The sequence below is a fragment of the Pogona vitticeps genome, chromosome 6, assembly GCF_051106095.1.
Source record: "Pogona vitticeps strain Pit_001003342236 chromosome 6, PviZW2.1, whole genome shotgun sequence".
In the NCBI taxonomy this organism is placed as follows: Eukaryota; Metazoa; Chordata; class Lepidosauria; order Squamata; family Agamidae; genus Pogona; species Pogona vitticeps.
The window spans coordinates 104071296-104085886 of record NC_135788.1 but is presented as its reverse complement, the minus strand read 5'-3'; the positions used below and the strand labels follow the sequence as shown (position 1 = coordinate 104085886).

At 38.5% G+C, this 14591-nt stretch overlaps 3 protein-coding genes across 3 annotated transcripts; 1 reads left to right on the top strand and 2 right to left on the bottom strand.

Annotated features, from left to right (window-relative positions):
• The first annotated feature begins 3253 nt into the window (after positions 1-3253).
• On the top strand, positions 3254-11668 carry LOC144583695 (olfactory receptor 14I1-like). The gene has a single exon (XM_078378088.1). It carries the CDS (start codon positions 5804-5806, stop codon positions 6719-6721), a length of 918 nt encoding a protein of 305 aa, XP_078234214.1. The 5' UTR covers positions 3254-5803; the 3' UTR covers positions 6722-11668.
• On the bottom strand, positions 5132-11936 carry LOC144583690 (olfactory receptor 14A16-like). The gene has a single exon (XM_078378071.1). It carries the CDS (start codon positions 11934-11936, stop codon positions 10980-10982), a length of 957 nt encoding a protein of 318 aa, XP_078234197.1. The 3' UTR covers positions 5132-10979.
• LOC110071720 (olfactory receptor 14A16-like) lies at positions 5132-14088 on the bottom strand. The gene has a single exon (XM_020779363.3). It carries the CDS (start codon positions 14086-14088, stop codon positions 13153-13155), a length of 936 nt encoding a protein of 311 aa, XP_020635022.3. The 3' UTR covers positions 5132-13152.
• Positions 14089-14591: the final 503 nt, after the last annotated feature.

Genomic DNA, 14591 nt, shown 5'->3' with positions numbered 1-14591 from the left:
GGAGAGGCTCCTTTCAGTAAACTTGCCTTCATTAAACTTTATTAAACTTCATAAACCTGCTTTTTTTTTAAAGTGCTCTCCTTAGAAAGATGCATGTGAACTCTTTTACTTAGGCAAATAGCTTTTTAATTATCCCAGTCTTTTTACTATTAAAACGATGTGTTAGAGTTTTTGTCTCTCTCTCTCTCTCTGTGTGTGTGTGTATGTGTGTGTTTGCTCACTACTGTTTTGTTTGCATTGCCCCCTACGCCAAAATAATGACATGAGTAATATGGGATAAACATGGGCCACACTTTATTAAATAATCATTCTTGACCACCGTAAAAGGAGGGTCCTACCATTGTGCGGAACCAGATTTAAGCACAGAGGTCTCAACAGAGCTCTTACAAAACAAATGGGCGAGTTCCTAGCCCCAGGTTCTTGTGGTCATCAAGAAAGCAGCCCAAATTTGACCACCTCCAGATGTCAAGCCACCTTCTGCTTGTTGACTGTTGGTCTGGATGTGGCCCAAGTGCATCTTTCCCCCCAAGCACTGTAATTGCACGATCCACAGAGGAGCTATCTATTACCTGTGATTGCGATGGGATTCACAGAAACCTGTTCTATCGGCACTACCCACCACAGCATAGGGACTAGCGATTCTAAGTCCCGTGCCCACCATCCAGCTTCATAAGCTCCAAAAGCAGCCTCCCCTTGATGTCATTAAGAAAGACATCCAAGCCTCTATCTGAGAGGTACACACCATCACTCTGAAAAAACTCAAGCCTATCCATGCGGATCGCTTGGTGACCAACCACTGATTCAAGGCCATTGCAAACAGCCTTGCACACTTCCCTGTTAACACTCCTCCGTACAGTGTTAACATGTTGAACATGTTTTGCTGACCTCCACACCAACTGAGGGATGACTGTGGACCACAAAATGCTCATAGCAAGGTACAACACCCTCAACCATTTAAGTTTGCGTATTATGTCCAAGATCAAGGCTTTTCCACTATAACTGGCCAGATCATTAACACCAAAGTGTACTAGCAAGACATCTGGGGAGATGCAGTCCGAACACAGCAGCTCTGCAAAATTGGCCTGATTGCATTCCTCGGAGCCTTTTCCACTCTATCTGGGCTCATGCTCCGAGACCCAGATTACTGCCCCAGGCCAACCTGGCCACATACCGAGCTGCCCAGAAAACATAACTGTGGCCGATAATCATGTTGTGCCGCCTCTTTGCTGTTGCCACTGGACCTGCAATGACAAAACAGAACCAGGCATCTGCCTAGATGTGAGGGAGTGTCCTGATATATCTGCAATAAGCCAATGAAGACCACTGCCCCAACCTTTTAATATCATCGGGATGACAGCCTAAGGTGGCAGCAGTGGGGGCAGCACTGACAATGACATAGAGCTAGGTGGATAATTTTGGGCTGGAAAGTAGGGTTTTTAAGCACCGAGGTGGAAGTGGCTATTGTTACTGTTTATGTAACTGCACAACACTAGTCTATATCAAGAAAATCCAGAGCTACTATTCTCTCAAAATAAAAAGAAAAAATAAAGATAAGAATGTTTTGGCACCTTAAAGACTAGCCACTATATTTAATGTGAGCTTTCATGGAGAAGTTACTTCTTTATTTTCTCAAAAATAGTATGAGATAGCTAACCCATTATAAAGTGGATCAAAAAGAATTATCTTTGATTGTATTCCATCTTAAAAATGCTGCATTTCATCTGGAAGCATTGGGGTGTGATATCGATATCCCTAGGTCACATTCTGGGAGTTCTATCACACTTTACACAGCAAAAGAATCGCTTCAACATCATTATCATCCTTTATTATGGTCACAGACCAGCAAGATTATAGAAAGACAGAACATACAGAAAACTCCTGTATGGAGTATATGAATCCTTCTTTCAAGGTGATTGCAACGTTTTCTCTCTAGTTCTCATAGCAATCAATAAACATTTAGACACCCTGTCGCTAATATAAGTGGATGCACTTCAACATCAGTTCTCAAACATCAAATGATGCTCCAACCATTGAATGGAAGTTCATCCAGAAGAATAAATTTTATTTTATCCTAGTCTCAATGTACTGACTTTTAAATTACAGCCTATACAATACACTTAGGTAAATAGTGTCTAAATGTCTGCGGGGGGAGACATGTTGTGAAGGACAAGAGATGACAGGGAGAAACTGAAGTGAAATCCTCTGGTTGGCCCTAAGGATGACCTTTCTTTGAGGGAACATATGCCTCAGTAGGTGTTGTGGCCAAGATTGGAAAACATCCTATGACATAAAGAATGTAATTATAATTCTTGTGTTCCAAGCTCTGGTTAGGCTACCCTAGATGCTGGAAATGTGGTGGGAGGATGAAAAAGAAATAAGTATCTCAAATACCTATTTAACAAAAATAACTACAATTTCCTTCAGAAAAGGAATGGTTATTTGCTCAAAACATCTCTAAAGTGATTTATATATCAAATGATTCTAATAATGGGGAATTAGTGGTATTATTGTTGAAAAAACAGAGTCCATTCTCCCCACCCCACTGTTTGCAGTGAATCTGTGTTTGGATTAGATTCCAGAGAGACGTCTAAGAATGGCATCCTGTACAAAGTTGCAAGGAAGTATAGCTCACTTTCCACAACAAGATATTGTTCAGAATAAACAGGACAGATTCATCTATAAAGCAACCATATCTTGCAGGGCATGTGCCATGAAATGCTTGGCTGGTCAGCTCTAATGCTGAAGTAATATTGTGGGGAAAGCATTGCTTACAGACATATTTGGATATGTCAGCTTTCAAAACTGTTCTCACAACTCACATCACATTTCTGCACTGGTAAATGTGTTAAAACATGATTTCAACATTTTCCTCTTGGCAGATAACGTTCAAAACTGGCCTTTGTCAGTGGGGAGAGACTGTACTGGCCTTTGTTTTCATAGACCAGTCAACCAACCAACCAATACAAAACAGCACCATTGCTAATGCAAATGTCATTGTTCACCCTACTACAACAATGTTGATATTTTGGTAAATTAATTCATGCCAATCAGATTGAAGGATAAAAGTTTGAAATATGGCAAAATCCTGTTGTATTGGCAAGCCCAAGGAAGGAAAGTTTTTAGCTGCCAGTAATGATTTCGATGAGATGGTTGGACAGTGTCATCGAAGCCACCAACATGAATCTGATCCAACTCCAGGAGGCAGTGGAAGACAGGAGGGCCTGGCATGCTCTGGTCCATGGGGTCATGAGGAGTCAGACATGGCTTAATGACTAAACAACAACAAGTAAATATTAAGGAAGGGAGGTGTTCCCCAAGGAGTGATTCCCCAGATCACCACAAAAGATAAAGATGACTCAACTTCCTTCTTTGGAGTGCATTTATTTTCCAGTAAAGAGCACACTCAGACATGTTGATCCTATTTCTGAAAGAAAGACAGGTGAGTAGAACCTTCATAGTTTTTCCTCAGTAAAGACAGCTACTTTAAGATGCTTTGCATTTTACTTCTGAAAGCAGAGCAAAATGTTGGATACATAATTGGATTTATGGAGGTAATTTCAATTCTTGAATGAGAACTGTTTCAAAAAACTAGATAGAAAAAGGTAATACAAAACATAATATGTTTAGGCTTTTTTAAAATATAGGAACAATTAGTTTTCATAACTTAAGATTCATTGATGTATAATGGCTCTAAGACTATTTGAATCCAAAAAGAATTTGAAAATTCTTCTGTGGATCAAGGAAAAGAAACTGTACCTGTCAAAATGACTCAAAACTCCTGTCAGCCAGAACCATGGCTGACTGCCAGTGATCAGAAATGGTGGGCATTTATATCCAGAAATGTCTGGCAGATCAAATGTTTCCACCCTGGCTGCAGATTGTTGATGATTGATGGTTCAGAACTCTACACTGTTCTTCAACAATGGGACCTTATTTAGGGAAGCAGCTCCTTGGTATCTTCTTAAGTGGGTTCTTGAAAACCAAACCAAACCAATGATTCCATAGGAAAATCAAATTGAAAGCATTACAGTGTCCAAAAAGAGAGAGCTTGTTCTCTTTTATTTCTGATAAAAGCATCAATAGTATCTGTGAACTTCAAAATTTCTATGTCAGAACACTGTGCCCGTATCCCAAATCCCCTGGCGAGTTCCCCTTTGCAAGTGTTGGTTTATATTCTGGATATATGGGATTACTTAAGGGGAAAACTCTTTATATTGAAATGAAATTAGAGGGGGACTTTATTCTCTTTTTAAAATTTTGGTTAAACCAATGTCCCCCCTCCCTTTATTCTGTTTCCCCCCCCACAATGAGAAACAGAGCTGACTATTTTGTACTTGGAGAGGCAGAGATGTTTATTCATGATACACCATACATGTGTGAAGAAAAATGGCATGCATACATGTAGGAGTTTTGTTTTTTTAAATTCAGTGAATGATGCAGAAATGGGTTTCAGTGGGCAGATTCACAAAGAAGAGTGAACATTTCTGTTAAGAGTTTGTCAATAAGATTGTATCATGTAGATGTAGAAGAATGCACAGCAAAGTAGAAAGAATTTCAGAAATAAGAAGTAAACTGTTTGATCATTTAGCTGTTGAGATATCTATTTGATTTTTGTATAAGTAAATAATAAATAAATGTATAAGACTACCCATGTTAGCCATAAAAGAAATATAACATGACAAATATTTATACATGGCATCATAATATAGACATCGAAACACAGAGATCATGGTTGGTTGGTAAGGAAATTAGTGGGAGTTTAACATTTTGGTGATTGTGTCTTTGATATGCAGGCATTTCATTGAAGCTTTGTGCTGTAAAGAGTATGAGAACCTCTGTCATAAAATTACAATGATAAAGTGAAATGAATATTAGTTAGATTGGCCTTTTAGATTGGCTAATGAACTTTCCCAGACTACACACTTCCCTTTGTAATCATTTGCAATGGTGTGTAAATTACACCGGGCAATGGATGACCAGAAGAGCAGAGTGAATAATCTGTTTTACTTTTGAAGTTTCAGTAATTGTCTGATAACTGGAACACTATATAGGATGCCAACAACTGCAGTGTGAAAATCTGGAGCATTTTTTTTCCCTTTTCTTTGTGTACAGAGGAATGTGTGTTTTCATATTTCTTTTATACATCATTTATAAAGTGCAATTTAAACAGCAGATACTTTTCTTTTTCTTTAACAGTTGTGTAGTGGGGCTAATCACGGAACAAAGGAAGGCTATTTGCTTTGGGAGAGAGAACAAAGGAGTCAACAATGGATGCCCAAGCCAAGGATGCCAACTGACAATGTCCTGAGAGCTCTTTTATTTACTTAGCATGATTACATAATATGTTATGAGAGAGACAGATAGGATACTAGTTACCTAATCTTAACTAGGACTGGCTGAAATAACCCTTTGATCTTATGCTCTACCTCTAAGCAAAAGGCAGGAATAAGGGGTTATCCTGCTTGCTGGCAGCTGCTGCTTCCTGCCAGGAGTGTATGCACGTCACTGGAACAGAATGCAGCTACAGTCTTTAAGCAGAAGTTTCCCACAGTGTAGGAACCTACGTAGTAACCCTGCTGTGCAGGTCCTTGTCTGAAACTAGAAAAGGACCTGCACAGCACATGTGCAATGTATACTGTGAATATCAGAGTAGCTGATTCTTTTCTGCCTCACAGATGTCACTAAATTGAATTTGAGCTAAGCTCAGCTTTTTAGACTATGGAGTAATTTGTCATAGCTTTCTGCTCTCTTCCTTTTTCCTCCCAGACAGTATCTTGCTATTTAAAACAGTGGAAGAGAAGACATGCCAAACCAAACATCTAAGACAGAATTCCTACTCTTGGAATTCTCCAGTGTCCGAGAATTACGGATAGCACAATTTGTTGTGTTCCTGGTTTTCTACTTGGCTGCCCTTGTAGGAAATCTCCTCATCATCTGTGCAGTAACTGTTGAGCATCGTCTTCACACGCCCATGTATTTCTTCTTGATGAACCTAGCCATGACTGATCTTGGATCTGTTTCCACCACTATCCCTAAATCCATGGCTAATTCCCTGATGAACACCAGGTTGATTTCTTATTTTGGGTGTGTTGCTCAAGTTTATCTCTTTTTGCTCTTTGGAGGATCAGATTACGCCCTTCTCACTATCATGGCATATGACCGGTATGTTGCCATCTGTAATCCTCTACAATATGGCTTAATTATGAACACAGGGGCTTGCATTCAGATGGCAGGGGCTGCGTGGGTCAGTGGTCTTCTCTATGGGGTTTTGCACACTGGTAGCATCTTTGCCACCACATTTTGCTCCAATATTGTTGACCAGTTTTTTTGTGAGCTCCCACAGCTGTTAAAAATCTCCTGTTCTACATTATCTGTACTTGAAAATGTGTTCCTTGTTGTAAGTTTTATTGTTGCCTTTGGTTGCTTTGTCTTTATACTCATGACATATGTGCAAATTGTCACCACTGTGCTGAAAATGCCCTCATCACAAAGAAGGCAAAAGGCATTCTCTACATGCCTTCCTCACCTCATTGTTTTCTCTATGCTTCTCTTCACTGGAACATTTGTCTATCTTAGACCACAATCTCATGACTCCTCACCTACAAATATGGTTTTTGGTGTCATCTATTCTGTGATTCCTCCCATGATGAACCCAGTAATCTACAGCATGAGAAATAAGGAGATTAAGGATGCGTTGTCAAAACTTTTAGGCTTGAAGTAGCTTGCCAAGAGTTCATTTTATCATTCTCTTCTGTGACCATGAATTTGTATTTATTTAGCTATGAACGTTGATTGATCAAGGCATTTGTCTGCTGTGCAAATCAATGCATGAGAGAGCATGAATAAACTTGTTCCTCTGTCACTTTCACCAACTGATAAAAAATAACTCTAACATGGAAAGACATTTCTATTTATGAATGAGCACCACATTCTGTTTATTGTCTGAACTCCAAATTATGTAGGAGCCTCAAAACATATGGGAGACTCCGCAGAAAATATCACAAGTTATTCTTTCAGTCTGTTGTAAAGAAGAACAGATAGAGCTACCATGCTCATCCTTGCTTTCCTGTTTCTGTATTGATTAAACTCAGAAGATGAATCATTGATATGATTAACAATATTCTATTACATAAATGTTTTTCCCTACCCAACTGAGATGTAAATCTTTCTCATTTTTGTCAGTAAGAATGTGAATGTTCTCCCCCCCCACCCCCAATTGCTTGAGAGAATATAAGGCATTTTGTCTTTGTCTGAATGAAACTTTTTGCATTCATAAGAATTACCTTTGCTCAAGTGAAATAAAAAATGCACATGGTCCAGAAACTCAATGGCAGCTGCTTTGTTTCTTGGGCATTTAAGAAACATTGGATTAAATGAGGAAAAATACCCACTTATGACTAATAATATTTTGTTAGCAGAATGTTTGTATATACGATAGGTGGGCAAATGTTGTCTTGTCCTTGTCTGTGAGAACAAGAATGAGGAAACATATTCTCATCTATCAGAAAGTGACATATTTTTCTTGCATTGTCCTCTTCACCTCTGAAAGAGAAATGACTATAGTTTTGCGCACAGATATTTTTGAGTATGTCATGCGTACTTTCATGGGGAAAAGAGCTCCAGTTTTATTCTCACATTGGAGATGAGGAGACTATTAGAGTTTGGAAATTCCTCACAAAGGTATCTCATTGTGTCGAAACATTCTAAATCACTGAAAATAAGGAATTCAATTAATATTCTCCACCTCTGTAGTATGTAGCCAGAGACTGAAGAGCATCAAAATCAAAAGGAATTTAGAATGGGCAGCTTTGGTTGCAATTAATGACAGGTTAAATATTATTTTCTAATATTCCCCTAAGGGTGTCTATGGGGCACATGCATATACTGTATGTGCTTCAGAATGTAAAGTGCACAGAAAAGTACACTGAATGAAATGTTCTTCTGAAGCAATGGGTACATATCCCATATGTGCACAATCTGAACATGCTTTAGTCAGGACGGTTCATTGAAACAATGTGCAAAGTTTGAAACATGCATACAAAAATACGTACATGGGGGAGGGGAAGGGAGGAGGAAAGCGATGGATTTCTTTCACAAAGGAAATTGACCAAAAAACATGATAGTAAGAAAACATATGGATTTTCATGGATGTATGTTTTTTAGATGTGAACAATCCTAAAGCCAGTTTTGTTTGGCACTTTTAGTTGGGAGCAAAAATGTAGGTGATTATTTGCACATGATTTTTGTATTAAAAGCTTTTCTGAACTTCACCCAGCTCGTGATATATCTCATTGCACCCGGATTTAATAGAACACATAACAGTGCATATCGGCATTTCTGGAATGAAGTTGCCGTTTAAAAAATGTATTTTGATCTATATCCCACTTACTCATTTTTCAAGAAATAATTTAATTATTAAAGCTAAATGGGTGTAACAAGAGATAATCAAATTAGTGGCTAGTAGCAAATAATCACACTCTCCCATGGAATGTTTTTACAAAAACCAGCATTGATTTTTAAGCTATAATTCAATCCACCACACTAGTATTAAGAGCCTGAACAATTGATTCTTTTTAATATATAGGTAATTCTGGTTATAACAAGTTAATTGATGGACCATCCACAAAGTGTTGTTATCTGTTCTAGTCCTAGTGTTATGTTCCACCCACCAGCATGAGATAAATGAGCTGAGAGTGTAGCTAGCAAGGATTTACCCAGGCAACTAGGATTTTGCTCCAGGGTGCCAAATTTAAAAGATGATATTTTCCTATTAAATTCCAGGATAGGCAGGCCATGTGGCAAGTCTAAGCAGAGCAGAGAAAGGCGGCCAGTATATCAGGCCTTAATGGGACATTGCAGGATAGATCTACCCAGGAATCAGAAGCCTGGACTTCAAAATTGTTCATAGTGTGGGCTGTTCTAACTGAATATCTAGAGATACAGAGATAATGTGTTATGAATTAATGGAGTTATTGAAACTGTGTTTGGCCTTTATGCACCTTAGCACTACAGGAAAAGAAACTGCAACTGCAATTTTCATTCCCCTGTAGTGGTCTTTTATCGCTTGTATTTCCTTGGAATATATGAATAAATCAGATTAGGCTGATCTATATGGAAGGCCCATCAGACTCCTGTTTGTGTTTTATATGCACTGTAGAAAGAATATATATAATAGGAGACTTAATTCTTCATTCGTTTTATTAATTGTTCTCAATGTAACCCAGAAAAAACAACACAGGACATTAGAATGAAAAATCTGTCCACTACCTGAGCACATTAGTGCTCAGGTAGTCTGGAAGAGGTGACACCCAAACTTTGGAAAATGTTAGCCTAAATAAGGCAATACATCTGGCCAATTTGAAAAGGACATATAACTTTCTGGTTAAGAAATCCACAGTTAAGCTTATGATACAGATGAATCTCAGGTAGCTAAAGACAGTATAAAACATGTTAATGTACTATTCATTGCATTATGCTATAACCTTTTCTGCTGTTGTCTGAATAGCCACCTTTCAAAATGGAGGATGTATTCTTAGTCACACTGCACAAATCATTTGCCGAACAGAGAGCAGAGAAAAACACCACAGAGCTCATCGGCCTTCTTCTCCCCAAGCATTTTCTCATATTTAATATGATTTGGTATTTATGAAAGACAAAACCACTGGGATAGATTTGCCTAACATAGAAGAGACTGAGAGATCTTTTCAGCCAAACACAGCTGCTGCAATTGTTTCTAGTCCTTATATTCTACTAGTGTGTTACAAATGTCTGAAATCAAGATGACAAAAGACACGTACAAACAGAAGGGCTCTGCAGAAGATGAAATCTCTCTGATCTAATCTATGAAATTCTCTTGTACTATTCTTAAAATGTTAATACTACTAATAGTTGTGTGCTGTCAAGTCAATTCTGACTTATGGTGACCCTTTTCATGGTTTTCTATGTAGAGAACACTCAGAAGTGTTTTACCATTCCCCTGTTCTGATGGCGCCCTGGGATTTTGTAGCTCACCTAAGGCCACAAATGCTGACTCTGCTGGGATGCACAGTGGGGCATTGAACTCCCAAACTCCTGCTCAATAGCCAAATGCTTAATTCACTGAACTATCCAACCAGCTCTACATTAAAAAAAAATACAGTCAGTATAGGCTTATTTAAACAAGAAATCTACATACTTTGTCCAATGGATTCAGGGACAAATTAGCATTGACATATATGATTCCTTTGTTTCTGAATACAGTGGTGCCCTGCTTAACGATTATCCCATTTAACAATGAAATCGCTTCACGATGTGTTTTTTGCGATTGCCATTGTGATTGCAAAATGATGATTGAATGGCATTTTTTCGTTTCATGATGATCGGTTCCCTGCTTTGGGAACCAATATTTCACTTTATGACTATCAGAGAACAGCTGATCGCCTGGTTTCAAAATGGCCACCCGCTGTTCAAAATGGCTCCCCTCTGTGCTTAGGACGGATTCCTCACATTACAGGCACCAGAAAATGGCCACCCTATGGAGGATCTTCGCTGGACGTTGAGGTATTTCGCCCATTGGAACGCATTGAGCGGTTTTCAATGCGTTTCAATGGGCTTTTTACTTTCGTTTGACGATGATTTCATTCTACAGCGATTTCGCTGGAACAGATTAATGTTGTCAAGCAAGGCACCACTATCACATTTATGTCAAAACTACAGTTTTATTTATCATATCTCATTCAGAATAACTGTGATTCATACTAAACAAATCTGAAATATGAGAAAGGGAAAAAATCAGCATTCTTCGTCAGTGTGTTGGATGAATGAGTTTACAACAAAAAGGTTTCAAAAAAATCTTAGTTTGCAGAAATTGTGCTCACTGCCTGTACGTTACATATGAAGAAATATATAATGAAGATTTGCAGTTATACAAGCATTAAATAGGAAAAGTGGGAAGAGGGTGACATTGGAGATGAAATTGCCTGTTCTTCACCCACAGGTACTCAGACCAAAATGTAGACTGCCCAGACGGTGTGAAATTTATACATTTTTTGGATTTTCCACATAGCTTCTTGAATCTCCTTATTTCGCAGACAATAAATGATAGGATTCAGGACTGGTGGCAAAATAGTGTACAGAACACCAGATAGCAAATTGACCATGGAAGAAAAAAGTCCACTAGGCTTCATGTATGAAAACATAGCTGTGATGACAAATAGGGAGAAGACGGCCATGTGAGGGATGCAGGTGGAGAAGACTTTATACCTGCCTTGATCTGCTGGGATCTTAAGTACTGTGGAGAAGATGTAGCCATAGGAAACAAAAATGAATAGAAGGCAAAACAAATCCACAGTGCTGGCAATAACAAAAATCAAAACTTCATTAACTTGTGTATTAGTGCAAGAAACCCTTAATAATGAAGGGATTTCACAGAAAAATTGTTCAAGAATATTGGGCCCACAGAAGCTTAAACTGAAGGTGACTGTGGTTTCTAGGACTGCATGGATCACACAGATTGACCACGAAGCAGCTGCCATTTTGATACATTTTCCCCTGTTCATTATCACTTTATACTGCAGAGGGTGACAGATGGCTACATAGCGGTCATAGGCCATGACAGTGAGGAGGGAAAGCTCAGCACTACCAAAAACCACAACTGAGAAAATCTGAGCAACACATCCAAAAAAAGAAATCAGGTTGTTGCCTGTTAAGGAAGCAGACAAGTTTTTTGGGACAATAGTAGAGATGTAGCAAACATCTATTACTGATAAATTCACTAAAAAACCATACATGGGGGTGTGAAGGCTGTAATTCAGAGCCACCGTTGCAATAATGAGGAAATTTCCTTTAAGGGCAATCAGGTAAATGGAGAAAAACATGACAAAATGCACAATTTGTAGATTGGCGTCATCGGAAAATTCCATCAGTAGAAATATGGTCACAATGGACTGGTTGGCCATATTGTTTCATTGAAGTGTTCTGTGGAGAGAAGCATATAAGTTGAGGACCTGCCTACCCATTTTTATTTTCATTTCATTTTGCATTGTTTTTATTTTTATCATTATATAGTTTAAATGATACCATCAGCTGAACACTTTGATTGAGTCTGAGTTTAGCACCTGCAGCCATCCAATTCCTTTTTGATGTACAGTACTGTATATCATATATTACATGTCATATTGGTTTCATCTGTATTTATTTTGACTTGTTGCTTCTTTGGTTGTACACAAGATTGTTGTCTAGAAGGTAATCAACTACCTAAATAAATTTGTAGAAATAAAATATAGATGAACTGATGAATATATTTGAAAAAAAGTTAAACATGAAGACGATGGAAAACTCGCACAGAAATGCAGCAGCCAATAGGGAAACCTTGTGCAAAAGAGTGCATTTAGAAAACAAATAATGATGGGAAATGCATACAAAAGCCCAGGCAGAAAGGAAAAAGACAAAAATATTAGAAATGGATGAGAATGCAGATGGGATTCAGAAAAAGACAACAAAATGATATTGAATGTTTTTCACAGCCTGTCTGGATGCAATGGCAAGATATGCCTTCAATTAAAACTAAACACTAAAAAGAACGGTAGTATTGGCACCTTCAAACCACATTGTTTTTCATGGCCATGTCAACACCTTTTACTCCTTCACTGAACTTGGTCTTCATTAACAGAAACATGTGCTGTTTGACAGTCCATATGCATATTTACTGCTGAATAATTCCTGATCTGTTCAATAGGGCTTATGTTGAAATAAAATCTCTGGGAAGAGATCTACCTCAATTTACTTATTAAAACCGTGCCTACAGACATGTCTGTAACATTCATTGAAAGGACAAGAGGGAAGGAAACAACCTACTCTCCCAAGACAGAGCACATTCCATGTTCATTCCATTGAAAAGACAGGACTTGGACTGAGGTGTACTGCTTTGCAACTGATATCCATCTGCTTTGTTGAGGACACTATAATGATATACTTTATAGAATGTCAAAATAATTAGTCATTTATGGGTGTACCCCTTCAGAGCTGGAATTTACTGGAAATTATAAGTCTGAGTCAAGAAGGAGATGTGAAGACAAAGGGGACTAATTCCCAATAGAAAACACTATACAGTTGTATTGTGTTGTAGAATTTGAGCTTTTCTACATGATCCTCAAAAGATAAAGATACTAACAGTCATGCCATGAGATCCTTAATTTTTTTTGGTATTGTCCATATCGCCTCTTGGATATCCTTGTTCCTAAAACTATAGACGATGGGATTCAGAACTGGTGGTAACACTGTATATAAGACGGCGGAAATTAAGTCCACAGTGGGAGTGGAGAGTGCTCTAGGCCTTGTGTATGAACACACTCCTGTGATGAAAAACAAAGAGAAGACAGTCAAGTGGGGAGTACAGGTAGAGAATGCTTTGTATCTTGCTTGAACTGATGGAATCCTCAGCACTGCAAAGAAGATGTAGACGTAGGAAGCACAGATAAATGCAAAACAAACTGACTCCACACTAGACACGATGACAAAAATCATAATCTCATTGACTTTTGTATTGGTGCAAGAAATCTTTTGCAACTGTGGCATATCACAAAAATACTGCCCAATCACATTAGATTCACAGAAGTTCAACCTGAAAGTTAAACCGGTTTGCAGTGCTGCATGGAACAGGTTGCTTATCCAGGAAGCCGCTACCATTTGGAAGCAAGCATGCCTCTTCATGATTAACCCATATTGTAGCGGAAGGCAAATTGCTACATAACGGTCATATGCCATGATAGTGAGTAAGGAAAGCTCACCACCAGCACAAGCGACAACTAAATAGATTTGTGTAACACACCCAGCAAAAGAGATCTGTTTGCTGTTTTTTAATGAAACACTTATGGATTTGGGAACAGTAGTAGTGATGTAGCAAATATCTATAAATGCTAGGTTGACCAAAAAGAAATACATGGGGCTGTGAAGGTGGTAATCTAGGGCTACAGCTGTGATGATAAGCAAGTTGCCCACTAAAGCTATTAAGTAGACGACAAGAAATATCACAGAATGCTGAATTTGACCGTCACGATCATCAGAAAATCCCATCAGAAGAAACTCCGTCACTATAGATTTGTTAGTCATTTCCTTTCCTTGAATCCTGCATGAAGAAATTAAAGAATACTAAGTTACTGAAGGATTTAAATACATGTGCACCATTATTACATCTCATCAAACAAGGTTACTGTTTAGAACAGAGTACAGTGGGGTCTTGACTTGAGAACTTAATCCGTATTGGAAGGCGGTTCTCAAGTCAAAACGTTCTCAGGTCAAATCTGCATTTCCCATAGGAATGCATTGAAAACCATTTGATCCGTATCTGCTCTTTTCCGTCCATAGAAACTAATGAGAAGCTGCTATTCCGCCTTTGACCACTAGAGGGGGGATATTTTGTTTCTTTTTCCTTAGGTCAAGAAAGGTTCAGGGAAGGCAGGGAAAATACAGTACCAGGCAGTACAGTACCAGGCGGTCTGAAGACTGTCTCCCAATCCACTCTCTAAACGCTGGGAGGAGTGAGGAAGCAGACAGGCACCCTTTTCACTGGCCAACAGTTAACTGAAAGTTCACATTTTGCACTTTCCCTGCCT

Excerpts from the sequence above, each read along its gene's own strand:
- LOC144583695 (XM_078378088.1), top strand. The coding sequence starts at position 5,804 with ATGCCAAACCAAACATCTAAGACAGAATTCCTACTCTTGGAATTCTCC.
- LOC144583690 (XM_078378071.1), bottom strand. The coding sequence starts at position 11,936 with ATGGCCAACCAGTCCATTGTGACCATATTTCTACTGATGGAATTTTCC.
- LOC110071720 (XM_020779363.3), bottom strand. The coding sequence starts at position 14,088 with ATGACTAACAAATCTATAGTGACGGAGTTTCTTCTGATGGGATTTTCT.